This window comes from Gigantopelta aegis, chromosome 13, assembly GCF_016097555.1.
Source record: "Gigantopelta aegis isolate Gae_Host chromosome 13, Gae_host_genome, whole genome shotgun sequence".
Lineage (NCBI taxonomy): Eukaryota > Metazoa > Mollusca > Gastropoda > Neomphalida > Peltospiridae > Gigantopelta > Gigantopelta aegis.
Genome location: NC_054711.1, coordinates 30,408,975 through 30,431,250, shown reverse-complemented (window position 1 = coordinate 30,431,250; position 22,276 = coordinate 30,408,975). Strand labels below are relative to the sequence as shown.

General features: G+C 39.6%; 1 protein-coding gene across 1 annotated transcript in view; it reads left to right on the top strand.

Moving 5' to 3' along the window:
- LOC121387264 overlaps nt 1–20,958 on the top strand; it is a 44,059-nt gene extending 23,101 nt beyond the window's left edge. The window contains exons 4-10 of the mRNA XM_041518289.1: nt 1,558–1,682; nt 6,936–6,993; nt 12,376–12,455; nt 13,391–13,502; nt 18,389–18,498; nt 18,658–19,110; nt 20,948–20,958. Of these exons, the coding sequence (XP_041374223.1) occupies nt 1,558–1,682; nt 6,936–6,993; nt 12,376–12,455; nt 13,391–13,502; nt 18,389–18,498; nt 18,658–19,110; nt 20,948–20,958 (949 nt within the window). The remainder of the gene's footprint in view (nt 1–1,557; nt 1,683–6,935; nt 6,994–12,375; nt 12,456–13,390; nt 13,503–18,388; nt 18,499–18,657; nt 19,111–20,947) is intronic.
- Nucleotides 20,959–22,276: the final 1,318 nt, after the last annotated feature.

The following is a 22,276-nucleotide window of genomic DNA, read 5'->3' as shown; positions in this document are numbered from 1 at the left end:
CGCCAAGGAAAGTTTTGTTTTGGGTTTGGGGGAAGGGGCTGGTATTCTTTTGTCCAGTCCCTTCTGGGTGCAGTGCAGTGGTGTACTCGGAGCCGGTTTCTTTTGTCCGACTCCTTTATTGGAGTACGTGCTGGGCCATTATTTGGTTTTGCGTATGGACGGGTGCATTGTTATCATTAGTCAATGCACCCTGTGATATGCTGAGAGTGCCGTGTTCATGTTTACCTATTTTTTGTGTTATGGTTGTTCTTATTGTATTGAGTCCTTATTCTATGTTTCCAACGGCTGATCAAAGCCACCCATCTCCCCTCCCCCCCCCCTCTCCTTGAATTGCATAGTTAATGCAAGGAGGTGTGTGTGTGTGGGGGGGGGGGGGTGTTATTGGTTACTCTAGCTATCTAATTTGAAGGGGATTTCCCTTATAGTGTGAGTGTAGTTTTTTTTTAAAAAGCCTAGTGCTTTGCATATGATAATTTTTTAGGTAGTAGGTACCATTCATTCACAACAGTCATACGAGTATCGATAGGTATGCCTCCCGGTCCCACCCTGGGCCCCCTGGGGGAGTATGAATAGAACATGCAGGTGGCTACCAGTCTATTTATACTATTTATTAAGGTGATGTCCTCAACGGAACATGCAGGTGGCTACCAGTCTGTTTATACTATTTATTATGGTAGTGTCCTCAACGGAACATGCAGGTGGCTACCAGTCTATTTATAATATTTATTAAGGTGATGTCCTCAACGGAACATGCAAATGGTTACCAGTCTGTTTATACTATTTGTTAAGAAGACTTCCAGTTTTCTGCCATTGTAGTCAATATTACATGTATATCAAATAACATCTGGTGGGTCAAAGTTCGAAGTGACCCATTTAATACATCAGTAAATATTACCAGCCTTGCCATTGGTGATAAATGTGTGTTGTCCAATAATGATTTATCTAGGAAATAAATATATGGAATTTTATTTCATCTCGTAATAAGTCAAATAACAATTTGCTTGAAACATGTATGGGGTACCTGCAAAACTAAGTACATGTACTAGCATTGTGTACGGAACTAGGGGTGTTGTAAGAACATCGTGTTCTATCGAAAATGAGTCATGAAAGGTTTCACTTTCTTCAGTTAATACTTTGGATGAAAGTATGTAGTAGTTTGAGTCATATACGATAGAATGGTCGCCTATGCGATTTTCTTTACTATAGTCTGGCCTATGACATGTTTCCAACTATAGTAATATAGCTTTCTTAATGTTCTTGTTTGGAATATAATAAATGGCAATCTCTGAATATTCCATGTTCCATATATATATATAGATATTTTCGTGCTTATATCCAAGTTAGGTTCAAGCACACTGTCCTGGACACACACACCTCAGTTATCTGGACTTGTCTGTGCATGACAGTGGGTCAGTGGCTAGAGAGAAGTCGGCGTATTGGCCTTACACCTACGTACCGAGTCACTAAACTCACTTTGGGCGGAAGCCGGTACACGGAAGCGAACCCAAGGCTAAGAGCGAAAACTCCTTTGTTTTGTTTTGTGTTTTTCTTTTGCAGTGATCACGAGAGAACGCTCGTCTGTCTAAGAACAGATGATGCTCAGTGCCAGGATCCTGACAACACAGCCATGATGACTACCTGGAATATACTGCAACAGTTACAATCCAGGTGTATTTCTACAGGTAGGTTTTAATACCAGTGTCAGGAACCTGACCGGACAACCATGATCACCACCTCGAAAATACTGCTACAGTTATCAACCAGGTGTCATTTCACAGGTAGGTTTTAATAACAGTGCCAGGAACCTGACAAGACAACCATGATCACCACCTCCGAAATACTGCTACAGTTATCAACCAGGTGTATTTCTACAGGTAGGTTTTAATAACAGTGTCAGGAACCTGACCGGACAACCATGATCACCACCTCCGAAATACTGCTACAGTTATCAACCAGGTGTATTTCTACAGGTAGGTTTTAATAACAGTGCCAGGAACCTGACAAGACAACCATGATCACCACCACTGAAATACTGCTACAGATATCAACCAGGTGTAATTCTACAGGTAGGTTTTAATAACAGTGCCAGGATCCTGACAAGACAACCATGATCACCACCACTGAAATACTGCTACAGTTATCAACCAAGTGTATTTCTACAGGTAGGTTTTAATAACAGTGTCAGGAACCTGACCGGACAACCATGATCACCACCTCGAAAATACTGCTACAGTTATCAACCAGGTGTATTTCTACAGGTAGGTTTTAATAACAGTGTCAGGAACCTGACCGGACAACCATGATCACCACCTCCGAAATACTGCTACAGTTATCACCCAAGTGTATTTCTACAGGTAGGTTTTAATAACAGTGCCAGGATCCTGACAAGACAACCATGATCATCACCTCAGATATACTGCTACAGTTATCAACCAGGTGTATTTCTACAGGTAGGTTTTAATAACAGTGCCAGGAACCTGATAAGACAACCATGTTCACCACCTCGGAAATACTGCTACAGTTATCAACCAAGTGTATTTCTACAGGTAGGTTTCAATTACCGAGTATTTAAGTTCCTTTGAACTTCAAAAATAGAAGAAGATGGTCAAAAGTTATCAACCTTTACTGCGCAGTAGTGGAAAAGTCAACAATACCGGAAGTACGTCATAGGCGTGTGTTACCAACTATGATAGACCGAATATATCATAACACAGAGGACTAAAGGGACTGTTCAATAATTACGTAATGTAACTGTCGATGACAGTAAATTTTCGCACCCTTGTTTTGGCTTCGTACGCAATAATAACCGTATAACATATCGTACCGTAACGTAGCCCTGTGGTAAAGTGTTCGCTTGATGCGCGGTCAATTTGGGATCGATCGCTGTCAGTGGGCTCATTGGGATATTTCACGCTCCATCCCGTGCACCACGACTGGTATATCAAAGGCTGTGGTATGTGTTATTTTTTCTATGGGATGGTGCATATAATAGATCGTTTGCTGCTAATCAAAAAGAGTAGCCCATGAAGTGGCGACAGTGGGCTTCCTCCCTCAATATCTGTGTGGTCCTTAACCATATGTCCCACGTCATATAACCGTAAATAAAATGTGTTGAGTGCGTCTTTAAATAAAACATTTCCTTTCTTACCGTAATTTCATTTCAAATCCATATTATGTAAACAGTACAGTCTTTTAAATTTAATTTGGAATATCGACGTCATTAAAATTAAAAAATATCTGTATTATTACAATGCTTTTCCAAATTAAAATAACTGCCTACTGTCCTTGATCCCCCGACAAAATAAATACAAGTTCTATATTGAGCAGATAACGCCGTTTAGAGGTCGGTATGTTTTGACTTTTCATAATTTTGGACAAACTATTAAGTTTTAACTTAAAAATAAATAAAAGGAATAAAAATACCATTCATAAAATATATCATATCAGAAAATTACCGTTGGATATGTTATATTTATTTCAAAACGCGCCTAAACCTATTTTGGATATAGGCACGTTAATAAAGTAACACTATCAGTATTGTATATAGTCCGACTCACAGTTAACGCGAGCTCGCAGTCGCTATTTTTGGAATAAACGTTTAGAAGCGCCATCTAGCGTTTGTTGACATATGCAAATAGACAGAAAGAAATATTTTCTTGGCAAATGAAAACAAATCAGTGTAAAATATTCCATTCTTCTGTAAGTAAAACAACAACAACAAACCCCCCCCCCACCTACATGTAATATAAATTGAGTGCGATGAGTGACGTCTACCTTAGCATTTCTGTCCAGCCTTTTTACTTGGCGTATTTTAGAAATTAGTTGGTAGCCCTTACATCTTTCCCTACTCCACTCCCCCACCCCTCTCTCAGCCTTCGGTTAAACAATAGTTTCATGCTCTACTCATTCCTTATTCAGAGAACACACTTGCAACTATTCCACTATTAACAATGGCGACAGTGATAATGGTAGAAGACCACAGCTATATGTTAAACTTCAGCAGAGATTTGTGCATGTCGGCCCCTGGCATTCTAAATGCCTACCTATGGTTTAAAAATAAAGAAAGATACAGGTATTTTTAGTCTCAAGAAAATTACTAATAGGTTCATAATTATAATGAGGACTCATTTTTAATATTTTGATATTTATTCCTTTTAATATTCCAAAATGTATCTCCAAACTTCATGGTTTTGTATGCATTTTTGTCAAAGTTCACAACCATGCAAACCACACCGAAGCGGGAGTTGGCGGCTATTAAGGCCTACACGAGTCCAAAATATTGGCTCGAGTACTTGCGGGTCAAACTCTGTCAAAAGACGTGGTCCGTAAACACCCCATATCGTCGCGTGAGAGCTAAAAGGTCGTAAGTGGCAGATACGACCTAAACATTTTTATTTTTGTATATTCGGAATCGCCATTCCCCGATTACATATTGTCACAAAAAATCGTAGCTGTGTCCCTAATTGCATCACTTATACAGAAAGATTTAAATGGTCGTAAGTGAATCACAGATACCAATTTGCACGAAAATAGACGTTACTGACACATACAACTTTCCTCTGATTTTTCTTGCTGTCCATTTTGTGAACACGACTGGTCGTGTGTGGTAGATACACCCTTTTTAAATACAGTTTGTTGTATAATTATGTCTGACATGTATGTGCGAAATACCACATATGTATTCTTTGTTATCGGTCTGTGATAGAAATTACAAATGCGAAGTACAATAGAGCATACATTACGTCAACATTTGTATGTGCTTGAATCCTAAACATAATATGACTTTTGTCGTTGTGAGAGCCCGGTCTATTTAAGAACAACATTTGGTACTGCATGCAACGAACCATTTTGCAACATACAAGGATGATGTCTGTATATATAAATAGGAATTGCAGTAACAATAATGTTTGTATGGTTTGCTATTTTATGTACACTATAATTATAATAATAAACATGTTTTGGTGAATTTTCTTGAGAATCAAATATCTATTTTGAAATGTTTTTAATTGAAGCAAAGTGTCCAACATGTAATTTGTATCTGTAGATACAATTTTAATTCATAATAATGTTGTATGTGACATATACGACCAAAGTGCAAGCATAATCACACTGATTTGGATGTACATGTATTTTATTACATGTTACGGTGATCAAGTTCCGCCTTTCAGCTGCCTTTGAAGATCTACAGGATTGCCCTAATGTAGGCATTATGGATTAACAATATTGCGCATACAAACGTCATTGTAAGTTATCCAGGACAAAGTCCAGTAACAAAACACAGTGTAATCAGATGTAAGGTTAAAAGGCGAAGACAATGAATGTGGCCTCAACATAAACGATCTCTCCAGGTTCTATTGTGTGTCCAGTGATCTCTCCAGGTTCTATTGTGTGTTCAGCGATCTCTCCAGGTTATGATGTGTGTTCAGTGATCTCTCCAAGTTCCATTGTGTGTCCGGCGATCTCTTCAAGTTCTATTGTGTTCTGTGATCTCTCCACGTTCTGTTGTGTGTCCAGTGATCTTTCCAGGTTCTTTTGTGTGTTCAGTGATCTATCCAGGTTATGATGTGTGTTCAGTGATCTCTCCAGATTCTATTGTGTGGTCGGTGATCTCTTCAGGTTCTGTTGTGAGTCCAGTGATCTTTCCAGGTTCTGTTGTGTGCCCAGTGATCTCTCCAGGTTCTACTGTGTTCAATGATCTCTTCGGGTTCTATTGTGTTCAGAGATCTCTTCAGGTTCTATTGTGTGTTCAGTGATCTCTCCAGGTTCTATTGCGTGTCCAGTGTTCTCACCAGGTTCTATTGTGTGTTCAGCGATCTTTCCAGGTTATGATGTGTGTTCAGTGATCTCTCCAAGTTCCATTGTGTGTCCGGCGATCTCTCCAAGTTATATTGTGTTCTGTGATCTCTCCACGTTCTGTTGTGTGTTCAGTGATCTTTCCAGGTTCTATTGTATGTTCAGTGATCTATCCAGGTTATGATGTGTGTTCAGTGATCTCTCCAGATTCTGTTGTGTATGCTCTGGTGGTGTCGTTAAACCAAACAAACTTCTTCTCAGGCGATCTAGATCAAGCCCGGCTCAGATCCGGTGTAGAAGGAACCGAGGTGTTATGAAGAGTAGTCCTATCGGGATCTTTATTTCTTAGATCCCGACTTTTATACCTGGTTTATTTGTATCGGTTTTTCTTCTCCAAGGACTTAAATTCCTTTTACAGCAGTGACGAAAATACTAGACCGCAAATTAATTTAGATGTTCGTTTATTACAAGCTGCCAGGAAGACATGAAAGAAAAGTAAGGTTTTGGCAGCCTTCCCTCGTAGTGTGATGGATAAGTGTACGAATCTCTTACATATTTATGAACAAATATATGAAACAACTGCATGTTACAGTGTATTGCCACTTCTCGACAAATTGGCTCCCTACAGCTTTTCATTCAGGGCATACTTATTACAAATTATAATTAAACCAAATATATTACACAATTTCTTGTTATACCTTATTACAATAATCAGCTCATTTTGCAATGCCCACTTCTCGATTAATTGGTTTCTATTCATTTGTAATATTCTGAAGATGACAGTGCATAAACGAGGCCAAACCAAACTGATTTCGATATTGTATTTTCTTCCAGTGATAAAAGATCCCTTGCTGCTAATCGGAAGAGTAGCCCATGTAGTGGCGACAGTGGGTTTCCTCTCAAAATCTGTGTGGTCCTTAACCATGTCTGACTCCATATAACCGTAAATAAAATGTGTTGAGTGCGTCGTTAAATAAAACAAATATTTTATAAATAATATATATATTTATTTCCAACTGTTAGATTGGATTCTCTCACATCCATTTTCCTCAGTTATGTCCTGTTCAGTGGCATCTTGACACCGTAAAATAATGTGTTGAGTGCGTTGTTAAATAAAATATTTCTTTCTTTCTTTCTTCCAGTGATCAGCCATGCGAACAACACGAAGGGCTGTTTATATAACGAAACATGTGAACAGCGGTGAGTATACTGTACTGTTGTACATGTGTCCCTTCACGTGAGTATACTGTACTGTTGTACATGTGTCCCTTCACGTGAGTATACTGTACTGTTGTACATGTGTCCCTTCACGTGAGTATACTGTACTGTTGTACTAGTGTCTCTTCACGTGAGTATACTGTACTGTTGTACAAGTGTCTCTTCGCGCGAGTATACTGTACTGTTGTACATGTGTCCCTTCACGTGAGTATACTGTACTGTTGTACTAGTGTCTCTTCACGTGAGTATACTGTACTGTTGTACAAGTGTCCCTTCACGCGAGTATACTGTACTGTTGTACATGTGTCCCTTCACGCGAGTATACTGTACTGTTGTACATGTGTCCCTTCACGCGAGTATACTGTACTGTTGTACATGTGTCCCTTCACGTGAGTATACTGTACTGTTGTACTAGTGTCTCTTCACGTGAGTATACTGTACTGTTGTACAAGTGTCTCTTCGCGCGAGTATACTGTACTGTTGTACATGTGTCCCTTCACGTGAGTATACTGTACTGTTGTACTAGTGTCTCTTCACGCGAGTATACTGTACTGTTGTACAAGTGTCTTCGCGCGAGTATACTGTACTGTTGTACTAGTGTCTCTTCACGCGAGTATACTGTACTGTTGTACTGTTGTACAAGTGTCTCTTCACGCGAGTATACTGTACTCTTGTACAAGTGTCTCTTCGCGCAAGTATACTGTACTGTTGTACTAGTGTCTCTTCGCATGAGTATACTGTACTGTTGTACAAGTGTCTCTTCACGCGAGTATACTGTACTGTTGTACTAGTGTCTCTTCGCATGAGTATACTGTACTGTTGTACAAGTGTCTCTTCATGTGAGTATACTCTACCATTCTACTACTATTTCTTCACACGAGAGGGGCGGGACATAGTCCAGTGGTAAAGCATTTACTTGATGTGAGGTCAGTCTAGGACCGATCCCCGTCGGTGCACACATTGGGCTATTTCTCCAGTCAGTGCTCCACAACTGGTGTAATAAAGGCCATGGTATGTACTATCGTGTCTGTGAGATGGTGCATATAAAAATCCCTTGATAGGAGGAGTTGCCAGATCGGGAAGAAATGAGATTGAATTCAAAAGAGAGAAAGGAAAGGGGGCAGTGGGATATTAAAAAAAGAGAGATCTCTTGCTGCTAATCGAAAAGAGTAGCCCATGAAGTGACGACAACAGGTTTCATCAATCAATGTCATGGTTTGTGCTATCCTGCCTGTGGGAAGCGCAAATAAAAGATCCCTTGCTGCTAATCGGAAGAGTAGCCCATGTAGTGGCGACAGCGGGTTTCCTCTCAAAATCTGTGTGGTCCTTAACCATATGTCTGACGCCATATAACCATAAATAAAATGTGTTGAGTGTGTCGTTAAATAAAACATTTTCTTTCCTTTCCAAATACTGGTACACCAAAGGCTTTGGTATGTACGTAATATCCTGCCTGGGATGGTGCATATAAAAGATCCCTTGCTGCTAATCGAAACGAGTAGCACATGAAGTGTTGACAGTGGGTTTCCTCTCTCAATGTTTGTGTGGTCCTTAACCATATGTCTGACGCCATATAACCGTAATTAAAAATGTGTTGAGTATGTCCTTCACATGAGTATACTGTACTGTTTTACTAGTGTTTCTTCACCTGAGTATACTGTTGAGTATACTGTACTATTGTTTCTTCACGTGAGTATACTGTACTGTTGCACAAGTGTCTATTCACATGAGTATACTGTATTTTCGTACTAGTGTTTCTTCACGTGAGTATACTGTACTATTGTACTTGTGTTTCTTCACGTGAGTATACTGTCCTGTTGTACTAGTGATTTTTCACGTGAGTATATTGTACTGTTGTACCAGTGTTTTTTCACGTGAGTATACTGTACTGTTGTACCAGTGTTTCTTTACATGAGTATACTGTACTATATTGTACCAGTGTTTCTTCACGTGAGTATACTGTACTGTTGTACCAGTGTTTCTTTACGTGAGTATACTGTACTATATTGTGCCAGTGTTTCTTCACGTGAGTAGAGTATACTGTACTGTTGTACCAGTGTTTCTTCACATGAGTATACTGTACTGCTGCACTAGTGTTTCTTCAACTGAGTATACTGTTGAGTATATTTTGCTAATTTTCTCACCGCCAATTAAATGAAGTGAGGACTTTGCACAGATATCTGACATAACTTGATAAGGCATCGACAGGAATGTACCTGGTTGTACTAGCTCCCAACAAAGTTTTTTCAACACATCCTATTAACGGTCTGACACAAGGACATATTATGTGTCATTGGATAGCATCACTACACTGTTTAAGCTGCAGTTAACTACATAGAAGGCACGAGGAATGGGTCTTACATCTGTTTGTTCAATATCTATGTCAATATATAATACCGTGGAATTAGTGTTGTTCAATATGGCCATACATGGTTCTACTTTGCACTCCTTTAAAAAGACAGTTCCCCTAATCACTATATCTGTTTTGGAGATAGGGTTTTACATTATGAAATTCTGGAAAGCGTCAAATCATTCATATCAATGGGCGCACATCCGGTGAAAAGTGTACTGTGACATGAATTGAAAGGGAATTTAACTGAAAGGTCATTTGTCATCTACCCAATGGAAAAAATGAGGACAGTATCACCATTGTTGATGTGATGAGATTTCTCTTAGAAATGCAACTGATATCGTTTAAGACATGTGCAAATATTTGAAAAGTGAGACAAAATTACCTGTATCATTGGACACTTTCTGGACATCATCCAACAAGTTACTCCGGAATTTTATTGTGGAAACCCTACTATCGTCAAGAACGATATAGTGATTAGGGGAAATGATCCGATGTCATTACCACATACATGTATTAATATGTACATGCATGTAGATATCGAGAAAGCAGATGTAATACCTTAAGTATAAAGAATAAATCTTATTCTTTATTCCTCACGCCACCCATGCAGTTAGTTCCGCTTCAAAAAGGGTAGTGTAGCTATCCAATGTAATCGTTGTGTTTGTGATAGCCTTACAGTGTAGACAAACTTGTAATATGGTGGACTGAAAGAACTTTGGATGTGCGTTCGTGTTAGGAGTACATCCAGGTACATTTCTATTAATAATTTTGCAACAAAAGTGGAATCAGATTTGTGCTAATACTCCTCACCAAAGTGTATCAGTTAACTGGCTATGGTAGTAATAGCATGTTTTCAACTGAAGCTACAGGTCTTCAGGCGAATCCTGAATGACATTGGGAAAGATTCTAATACTGGATAGTATTGATCTGGACTGCTCAAATGTGGATCATCTCGCAATTCTTTGTATAAACTAATTATGGTATTTTCCTTTTTCTATCTAGAAAACTACCATTGACCTGCCTCCAACAAGCCGTGTAACAGAGGGGCATATTAAAAGTATTCTAAGGAACCTACATTTTGTACATACGGTCAAATTTCTCACTTATTGCCAGGAATCCGAATGTCCACCCTGAATTTAATGATGGCCCAGGTGGGCCCCTCACAGGTCGCATGCCGGTGCAAGTTTTTTCAAATGTTGAAAATTTCCATACGGCTATCGCATAGTTCGCATTAGTTGCATGAGGGTTGCACAACAGTCGCAAGGCAGTATGATAATTCGAACGAAAGTCGCACGGGAGTCTGAAGGGCTCAGCCGCACGACTCCCAGCGGACATGCTGAGACTCCCGCGCGACATCCATCAGACTGCCGTGCAACCTGTGTGAATCTCATGTGAGCATATGCGAGCCTGGTGCGACTGCCATGAGACTGCTGTACAAGCTGTAGGAATATCATGCAAGTGCGGTGCCACCCTATGCGAGCGGGGTGCTACTGCCGTACAACCTGGGCGGATCTGAAAAACCCTCACCAAAGTGCGGTTATGGGTACTCTTTTTACGTGCCCATATCCAAGAATAGGTTCAGGCATGCCTATCCCGGATAAGATCGACGACAAAAGGCCTTGCTTTTATGCGATTCGCACGGATCAAACGGCGGATCGGGCAGCACTGGTACGGCAGTCGCACAACACTCTGGTTGTACAGTGGTTGTACCGCATGCGCACAGGTAGCACGCGAGTTGAAAATAAATCGCATGGCACCTGCGCGGGACTCATACAGGTCGCACTGCACTTGAACAGTTGTCGGATGTTTCAGGAGGAAACATCACACAGGAGTTGAAAGGCAGTCGCACGGCAGTTGAGACTGCACGGGAACCACATGATTCACATGATTTTTCAATAACGGAAATGCTGAACTCTCGGAATAAAATAAAATCTCGACAAACAGAATAGAAAATACTCAAGCTTGACGGTTTTGTTTCTTTGAATACTATGTTTTGATGTTTTTAAAGCACTTAGATCAACTTTCTTGTGACAAGCAAAATATGCTTATGTATTCGAGATAAAGATAAAATAAAGTGGGTGAAATACAACAGTTTTACAAAGGCACAAGGTAAATACAAAAATGGTGAAAAAAAATAGTGCAGTATGTGGACGTTTGAATATCTACCGAAGTGTATCTTTGTTTGCCTTCATTTCTGGCCCCATGTACGGTGAATTCAGCTAATTTACCAACCTCTGGTGGCACTCTGTTGACACATACGTACTTCTTATGTAGTCCTCAAGAGTGCCTAAATCGTACACGCATGTGAGATTGTGCTTATCGGTTAGCATTTTAAAGCTGTGTTCCAATCGGTGTCTTAAAACGTTTCAGAATCGTTTTGGAAATGTTTTAACGACTTAAACGTCGAGTCATTCCTATACAGTGCTGTTATAACGTTGCGAAAACGTTTCAACCAAACAAAAAACAGAGAAGAAAAAACTCACCAGTGTAGAACGCCTATATAGCTACTTCTGTGTTAATTAACAAATATGGCAACCTTCATGATGGTTGTATTTATGGAATCCCATCTTTATACACAATATTTCACACGGTGTGTGTGTATGGTAGTCGCCTGGACCCGAGCGCAAAAAGGATCCTTACGAAATGCGGCATACAGCAAGTACAAAGAATTTTGTCGGCAGTACAAGTCAAAAAAAGAGATGCGGTCAGAACGATGGGAAACTGTTAAAATGGCTGTGCGTATTGTGTTATAGATTGAACAAATAACTGGGATCCTGTATTACCAGTGATGGTAGCAAAATAGCTAAAAAAAAATATTAAAAGTTAAAAAACAAAAAATCTCAAAATGGCCAAAAGTGACAGAATGTCATCAGCCGGAAATATCTTCTAGCACATGTCCTAAAAAAAAAAAAAAAAAAAATCACATTCCTCTGTCGGACTATTAGTTCTGTGGAAATGATGCACATTATTGTAAATTGTGGTTGTGTATTTTAAAAACAATAATATTTCAGAGCAGCACTTGAACTGACGTGTAGAGACTCGAATCTGGAACAATGTGGAAAACCTCAAGGACCATCGAAAACATGCGGAAGTGAGTTTAACTAGGATTTGTTCTATGGATAGTTTGTCACCTGCTTTTGTCTGTTTTCTCTTCTTTCGTTTTTCTGGGTTGTACGGGGGGGGGGGGGGGGGGGGGGGGGGGGGGGGGGGTCTCTCTCTCTCTCTCTCTCTCTGTCTCTCTCTCTGTCTGTCTCTTTCTCGTGTATTTAACAGCGGCAAGGCCTAGCTCAGTGGTACAGCGCTTGCCTGAGGTGCTGTGGGTGGTTGAATCGATCGCTCTCAATGGATTCGGTCTCTGTCCTCAATTTCAACCTGTGCCCATTGACTGGTACATCAAAGGCTGTGGCCTACTTTAAAACAAGTTTAACGACACCACTAGAGCACATTGATATATTAATCATACTACGGTCTTTGATATACCAGTTGTGGTACACTGGCTGGGACGGGAAATAGCCCAATCGGCCCACCAACGGATATCGACCCAGTTGACTGCAGGTATATTGGACTATGATCCAAACAGCTTAATATAACGGTGGATAGTGATAAACGTAAGTTTTAGAAACTGGACACTGGGACCATTTCACGATGTCCAGATGTCCCTGGCTAACGAGAAAGCAGAGGTCGTAATACCAACGTTTGACTCCATATATACCTTTCAAGTTTGTTGTTTATTTCCAGTTATATCACCCCTGCGTGTGCTGTAAACTCACCGTAGTGCAGGGGTGTAACATTCTCCTTGAGAATGGCCAATACAGCAAAACATTGAAATTTTGAGTAAAAGTCAGTATCTATCTGTAATATTTGTATTTTTGCAGTTTTTTACACTGTTTTTATTTAATTCTTGAATTCTTATATTGATGTTGATCATCACTTTATTTGTTTGCATTACCACAGTTTGACACCCAATAGCCGATGAATTTTTCGTGCTGGAGTGTCGTTAAACATTCATTCATTCATTCATTCCAGTTATATCACGAATTGGCCAACTGAATCTAATTCTGGATTTCTGCCCGACTTATTCAACCTGTCTAGTTAAACGCTTCAAGAGTAAAGTTACAAATGCTGAAGTGTTTTGTCGGTAAGTTTACAAATTGTGTATCTATGTATTATTAATAGCCACTAACGCTTCAATATTCGTATATCTACACAAGACAGAGTTCAAAGAAAGTTTTGACAATATGTCTGCCTGTATGTCTCTTTCGCCTGTTTCCCGTTATCTCAGTTTTTTTTCCTCTCTCCTCCACTATGCTTCTCTCTGTCTATTATTCTTTCCATACCCTCTCTCTTTCTGTCTCTTGTTCTTTCCGTACCCCAATCTCTCTCTGTCTCTTGTTTTTTCCACACCTCTCACCTTTAACTAACACATATACTCCCATAAGGCTTTATTTTGAAGCCTGGTTTATATTCAAATTCCCAGAATCAGCAAAATCATTAAAACATGCCAGAGCTAGTGGCATGGCCCTTTATTCTCCGACCCAGTGGTACAGCGCTCACTTGATTCGTGGTCGGTTTGGGATCGATCCCCGTCGGTGGGCCCATTGGGCTATTTCTCGTTCCAGCCAATGCAATACGACTGGTATATCAAGGGTTGTGGTATGTGCTATCCTGTCTGTGGGATGGCGCATATAAAAGATCCTTTGTTACTAATGGAATAAATGAAGTAGGTTTCCTGTCTATGACTGCCAAAATTACCATATGTTTGACATCCAATAGCCGATGATTAATAAATCAATGTGCTCTAGTGGTGTCGTTAAACAAAACATATTTTTAAAATTTTGATGTAATAAATATAATGTACAGTAATGTATTCTTAAAACAGCCTAAATGTTGAAAGTGCTCCACAACTGGAATGTAATATCCTGTCTGTGGGATGGTGCATATGAATGATCCCTTGCTGCTAATCGGAAAGAGTAGCCCATGAAGTGATGACAGTTGGTTTCCTCCTCTCTTGAACTGTGTGGTCCTTAACCATATGTCCGACGCCAATATAACCGTAAATAAAATTTGGTGCTTTGTTAAATAAACTTTCCTTTCCTTTCCTTTTCTGCAGGAAATGTGTGTGTGTGTGTGTATGTGCATATTCTCTCGTTTTTCTCTATCTCTCTCAAACTGTACATGCTCTCCACACAAAGCTCCCTAACGCTACTATAACCGAATCACTACCCCCAGTGATTTCAAAAGAAAGATAACAAAGGAGAATTTGCTTTGTTGTTCAATTCATTGATCTAGCTGTGTTTGATTGATTTTAGAAATACATAGTTACATATATACCTCTTATAGTGCCATAGGTCAAACAAACCCCACCTCACTCACACTCACAAAAAACACCGAACTAACTGTTGTCAGCGACATCAAATGGGGGTACTCCCCAAAGATCGCCATACATCGTACCAACTGGACTACCATGAAAGAGTGTTGATTTGTATTTAAATGTGAGCTCAGAACACACTGGCCATTCTAAAAAAAACCCACATCCAGCAAAGATAAGATAAGATAGATATAGATATAGATATAGATATATATACAGTAGAATCTTGTTGCCTCGATCTCAAAAGGGTCGAACACACTGCAACGCTCAAACCATAAACGAAGTGTCCCAAGTTTTTTGTTCAGTAAACTCTTATATTAACTGCTGATGGGTCAAACACGTCCAGGGTCAACTATAAGTCTTCGCTCGAACTAAATTATCTATCCCATCTGTAACTATATTTCCCATTCCTTGTGGAAGATCTTGCCCAGTACATAAATGTAGAGGCACTGATTTTCCGTTTCAGATTTTTCCCTTTTCCGTTTCATAATGTTACAAATTCCGGTTTTTTCCGTTTCAGTATTAAACAAATTCTGTTTTTGTTTTCACACACACACACACACACACACACACACACACACACACACCGCAATTATTTGCTGGTATAAAATAAATAAAAGTGCAATGAGGCAAAACAGTAGTTTGTATTTATTTTTGGTTTAAATTTAAACACGAATACGCCACGACACAGACTTCGGACATTTTCGGTTTTCTTTACGATATGATCGGGAAAATAATTACTAACGACCACACTATAAACCACTTCCCTTGTATAATTTATTTTGAACAAAGCCTGGCATACAATATGCAATTATTGCATTCCTTTGTGACGTCGGAAATATGGCAATGCCGCAAATGTTAAAAATTAATAAGCAAACATAACATAATATATCTTTCACTTGAGTAAATATCGGACAATTTTAGCTCACAATGTTCGGTTTTTCCCTTTAAATCGCCGGGAATAAGTGAAGAAAACACGACTGGTAAAACGTCTAGATAGTCTACATTAAACATTTGGCGTAACATACAAAGGTACTAGTGTCGTAGCGTAGCACAGGCAGATGTCGGTGTCCATAGTTTCTAGTTCTAAAAATAAATTTTAATTAATCAAATGGTTTATTTAAAGTTAAATAATGTTTTGGAAAAAAAATCGGGAATTCCGTTTTAAATAGGTATTTCCGCGATTCCGTCCGCGATTCCGCGATCGCGGAAAATCAGTGCCTCTAATAAATGACATGAGAATATCAACAACATACGGAGACCACGTCACACTGTTGGCCATAGCACGCCACTATCATAATATCATATTCAGTGTTTGGTCGTTTAAGCCAGTGGACCCAAATATACGACTCTGGTATCTCCAGATGGATAGTATAATAAAGATTTCTTCCTGCTGAGTTTAGGATATTTTTCTGAAAATGAAGGCTGACATTTCCTGAGTATCAGCATTTCAAGAGCTCTAGAACTGGAACTGCTGTAGGCGATTACTTCACAAGAAAAGACAGTAAACCCACACCTATCTGAAGAATTCGCCCAAAGTGACTACTCCAATCGCCCAGAGTCACCCGAAATTGTAGATGTCCAAAGTGATCATGCTGAACAAGAACAGTATTTACCGAGTGATGACAGCACCCGAAGTGACCACGCTGATCTACCACACACACCTGGAGGCGAGGACACCCGAAGTGACCACGCTGATCTACCACACACACCTGGAGGCGAGGACACCCGAAGTGACCACGCTGATCTACCACACACACCTGGAGGCGAGGACACCCGAAGTGACCACGCTGATCTACCACACACACCTGGAGGCGAGGACACCCGAAGTGACCACGCTGATCTACCACACACACCTGGAGGCGAGGACACCCGAAGTGACCACGCTGATCTACCACACACACCTGGAGGCGAGGACACCCGAAGTGCCCATACTCACCAGACAACAACACCCGAAGAGACTCCTCTGATCGATCATCAGTGCTATCTGGACACTCTTCAGTCATTGTCTCTTCCTGCTTCCCAAATGATCGGTCTCAGTCCAGTGAATATTTGCCTAGGGAAATTCAAAGGTCAATCATTCTCAAAGCAATCGAAATTGACCCCAGTAGCAGATACAATCTCCAAGCAGTCAACAGTTTTTGTTTAGGTCTGTTGTTTCTAGAAGTCCACATCCCCATTAATGTAATTAAAGAGACACCCTAGTTACGGCTAGTTGTTAACCATTACGGCGTTGTTTTTCGCTATTAAACCCATTTTTTCACAAATAAAATTGCACTTTACTTACCGTTTATTATTTAGAATATACATTTCCATTCACCTGAAGTGGTTTTTGGTAATCCTGGTGTTTGTAATACCACAAAATGCATTTTTCGTATTTCTGAAAAACGGACGCACGTTTGAGAAAAAACCGTTGAGCAGACAAGGTCTAATCTATTTTTAGACGGGATATTTCCATTTCAATGTCACAGACGTTGGTATACCACGTGACCGTTATCATTTTGGTTCGGTTTGTTTTCTCGTGCACGGTTCGCGCAATCAACATCCGATTTGTTGTTGTTCATTTGTGAGATTTTTCTTCACAGTTCGTGAACATTTTCAGTAACAATAAAGTTCAGACAAGTAAGTATCTCAATACAAAACGTTACAAACCCTTAAAACCAATAATTTTGCTAAGTCCTACGATATCTGGAGAGGGGATACAACCAGGACAGAACAGTTGGAACATATCCAGGAGAGGTGAAAAGAACGCACCCCAAGTCTGTGAAATTTGTCGTGACGTAGGCATTGTTGTGCTTCGAGCGACATCTACCGGCGACATCAGAATACAAACTTTCAAAATTATTTCAAGCAATTGGGACATGGGGATTCCCATGGTATTTATCGATATAAAACCTGCTTTTTCACTTCATTTGATAAAAACGTGATCTAAGTGTGTTACAGGTTTGTAGATTAACCAAATTATAATTTATTTTCGCTGGATGGAACTAGGGTGTGCGGCTTTAATAAAATAAAATAAATATTATAATTATATGATTCGTACATTTTTTTCTTCTTAAATACATGTATGTGCACTGCCAGCGCATTTTGTCGCCAACGACAAAATGTCCAGACGACTAAATGGAGATACAGCCCTGATCACAAATTAGTTTTGTTAATCAGTTTCATACAAATTGGTACTTTGTCGCATTTATAACAGCTAATAATGCCCTTCATAAGACTTTGATGTCGATTTTATAAATTGTATGACAAATGGCCGCCATTTTTATTCAGCCACCTTGAGTATTTTTTTACCATGACTGATCATAAAACTAAATTTTCAGATTTTCAACATACTTTTTTTTAATAAATTAAATGTACACATGCATGCTAGTGCCGAAACAAATCCTATAAAAATCGTTGGGATATAAATTAATTGGTTATTAATTTAACTGTTTTCTGCCAATTTAAATTTGTTTTTGGACATTTTGAATCATAAAACATAATTTCTCAGATGGCCAACATATTTTGTTTTTGGATTCAGCATCCCCAAATTAGGTTAAAAAATCTGTGTTTTACCAAATCCTATCCCCCCCCCCCCCCCCCCCCCCCTAAAAAAAATAATTCTATGGTTAATGCCATACATGTAATATCCATCTCTTCTGTTATTGTTTCAGGGATTACTTCACAGTGAGTAATTGTATGATGAAAAATGTCAAACCCTGTCAAAGTGAACAAAAGTTGCCGACTGACATAAGAGATGAATTTGCAAAGTTCTGCCCAGATGGTAAGTTCTGCCCACATGGTTAGTTCTGCCCAGATGGTAAGTTCTGCCCACATGGTGAGTTCTGCCCAGATGGTAAGTTCTACCCAGATAGAAAGTGCTGCCCAGATGGTACGTTCTGCCCACATGGTGAGTTCTGCCCAGATGGTACATTCTACTCAGATGGTAACTTCTACCCAGATGGTACGTTCTACGCAGATGGTACGTTCTACCCAGACGGTACGTTCTGCCCACATGGTGAGTTCTGCCCAGATGGTATGTTCTACCCAGATGGTAACTTCTACCCAGATGGTACGTTCTGCCCACATGGTGAGTTCTGCCCACATGGTGAGTTCTGCCCACATGGTGAGTTCTACCCAGATGGTACGTTCTACCCAGATGGTAAGTTCTACCCAGATGGTACGTTCTGCCCACATGGTGAGTTCTGCCCAGATGGTAAGTTCTGCCCAGATGGTACATTCTACTCAGATGGTAACTTCTACCCAGATGGTACGTTCTGCCCAGATAGAAAGTGCTGCCCACATGGTACGTTCTGCCCACATGGTGAGTTCTGCCCAGATGGTACGTTCTACCCAGATGGCAACTTCTACCCAGATGGTACGTTCTGGCCACATGGTGAGTTCTGCCCAGGTGGTACGTTTTGCCTCCATTGGTGAGTTCTGCCCAGGTGGTACGTTCTACCCACATGGTGAGTTCTACGCAGATGGTACATTCTGCCCAGATGATATGTTCTGCCACATGGTGAGTTCTGCCCAGATGGTACGTTCTACCCAAATGGTAAGTTCTACCCAGATGGTAGTTCTAAACCACTGGGCTACGTCCACCACTCACTGTGACACAGGTTTTTAAAACGTCTTTAATTCATGTAATTCATTCATATAAATGAGTCCTTGCTCTTAATGGAAACACTAGCTCATTGCATGGCAGCAGCAGGTTTCCTCTCTAATTATCTGTGTGGTTCTTAATCATATGTCTGACGCCATTTAACAGGAATTAAACTGTCTTCCACGCGTCATTAAATAAAACATTCCTTCCTTAACACAATAGCCCTGATGTGGTGGTCCGTTATGGTCACGGTATTTTTTTCTTTATTGAAAACGATGTCACTTGATCCCAGAAATTGTTTACACCCTCCCCCCACCCCAAAGAATTAACTTATTTCGATATAAACATAGGCGTAAGGGCTCCCATTTGTGTGTGTGTGTGTGTGTGTGGGGGGGGGGGGGGGGCTTTAAACAAAATGCCCGAATCGGCATAAGAACATTTATTCATATAGAATTACTACAAAACCACTATATACGGTTGCAAACAAACCACTGCACATTTTTATATGGATTATAAGGGTGGAATAATGGAAATACATGGCAAAAAGGTCTTAAGTTAGCACATTTTCCCTGAATATCTGTATCATTTTTGCTAGAATTTGAACACATGGGGAATTGGGGGGGGGGGGGTGCCCTCCTCCTCCTCCCCTGCCCCGTGTCTCGTAGGCTTATGCATATAAAGAGCTATATATCTTAATGTCCTCTTTTTTTATGATCAGAAAGGTTTTAAAATGATGGTTAATAACCTTTTAATTCCAATAAACATAAAAATTATATATTTTCTAAATATAAGAATTATTTTTAGTTATCATATTTATGAAAAGCAAATTTATTTAACATTAAAATTGTACGAAAAGAAAAATAGGCCCAAAAGTTATACGGCTACATCTCAAGTTAACTTGAGAGTTATAACATCTAATTTATTCAGATTTTTTCAGTTTTCTTTTCTGAAAAGTGGGCCCAAATGTCATACGGCTACATCTTAAGTTCACTTGAAAGTTTATGTCATCTAATTTATTTGACATTTGTCAAAAACGCAACACAACCTGAAGTGACGGTACCGTAGTGACCAAGGTAATATTCTGCCATAAATGATGACTGCTACCTATGGGACCATGTGGTTTCAGAGGTACAATTTACACTAAACAAATACAATGGAACTAGATGATTCGTCCACTGTTCAGTTTAGAAGGATAGGCCAAAACATTAATTTAAAGGATGTGTTGGCCATAGAGAAATTCGCAACGCATACAGTGTCCTCGGGTCTATTAATAGACATGGGAAACTCTTTTTCACGGAAAACGCCAAGGCTTTCTAGTAACAGTTCAAGTAGAAGCATGTGCATGATATGATTAAAAAAAGCCACAAAGGCCCCCTTGAACTATACATTATAAAACGTACTGCATCGCACTGCTTCAACACAGAATATTTATTCTTAATATTAATTAAGTTTGTGATTACCAAAGCTTGGCAAATGACACATATGTACTGGGCAATGTCCATGGCTAGACGCTTATTTAGGGACTTTAGGAACGATTTTTGGAGTTGGGGATGGACACAACCTCTATGGTGGGGAGACAAACCATATTTTTACTTTTATTTATATAGAACGGGTCCGTTATTTTCAGACTTGTTCTGATAACAAATCAACAAGAAACCACGTGATTGGGCTTACCCAGCCTTTTCTTGGATCGTAATTTTGCAGATATATATGTAAATATAACTTACACCTAAATAATAAAATAATAAATGTAAGTAAGATGTTTTTAATCTTAGATTAACCCGTCTAACAGGTTTTGGTTTTATCACATTACCGATAATGTAATCAGTAATTCACAAAAATCAAAGGAAAGCTAATTTTAACATTTGTGGTACACAGGCAATTACTTCGTTTTAAACTAAAACGACAAACAATAAACTTTTTTTTCTTTTTTAAATACGAATGGTATCAAATATAATTGTCGATCAAATAAATTATTTATGTCAGCCGAGAGGTTCCGATTGGGGAATTCGGAACTCAATCACAACTCAAAGGTATTCCGAATATTCACAAGCTAAAACTATTATGTTATCAAGACCATGTTTATTTAACTCTCAAACCACAATATTTGTATAACATTTTGCGATGAGACACCGCTGATTTCGTTGGGTGTTTTGGTGTGCTTTTTTAAGTACAACAAATTGCTAAAAATTATGAAACTTTTTTTTTTTTTTTTTAATATTTGACTTGTCCACCGGATAACCACTAAGGTAAATTATGCTTGTCCGAGTAAATTTTCACTTGTCGGGACAAACGGACAAGTACTTATTTTGAACGCTGTTTTAGCCACAACACTTCCATAACTCTGGAACTAAGCCACACAAAAAAGATGATCAAGGTCTGTAGACCTATGTTTTTCCACCCCAGGGAATTCATTTGTCAGTTTATTGGATGCCTCACTGTCGGCCTATAGTAAAAAAAATCCAGAATTAAGCCATATAGAAATATAATTTTTATCTCAAAACTGCAAGAAATAGGAGGGGAACATGACAATACTTTTTAAGTTGGAAAACATTGCTATCAAGATAATAGTTTGGGTTGAAAATACCATTATTGACCCATTGAAACAGCTGCGCATTGAGGAAACAGAAATATCAGGTTTCACTGTCATTGTTAGTGCAGCCCCCTTTGCACTTGCACAATGGGCTACAGCGGAGTTTGGCTTGATGATACTTACAGCTGCCCTTGCAGGCAACCACACATCCACAGTGGAGGAACAGCAGGCATGCCTGGCTGATATCTGCCAGATCTGTCCAATATGGCACACATTTTTTTTGGTTCTGGCATTCCATTCCCAACCCCATTTACTGGGGTCTGGCATCTCAGGCTTTTTTTTTTTTAGAGAGACTGCTTGAAACAAAGGCTGTAGTTAGCAGGGCATGCATGACATGCTGGAATAAATCATGCTGGGTCGGAG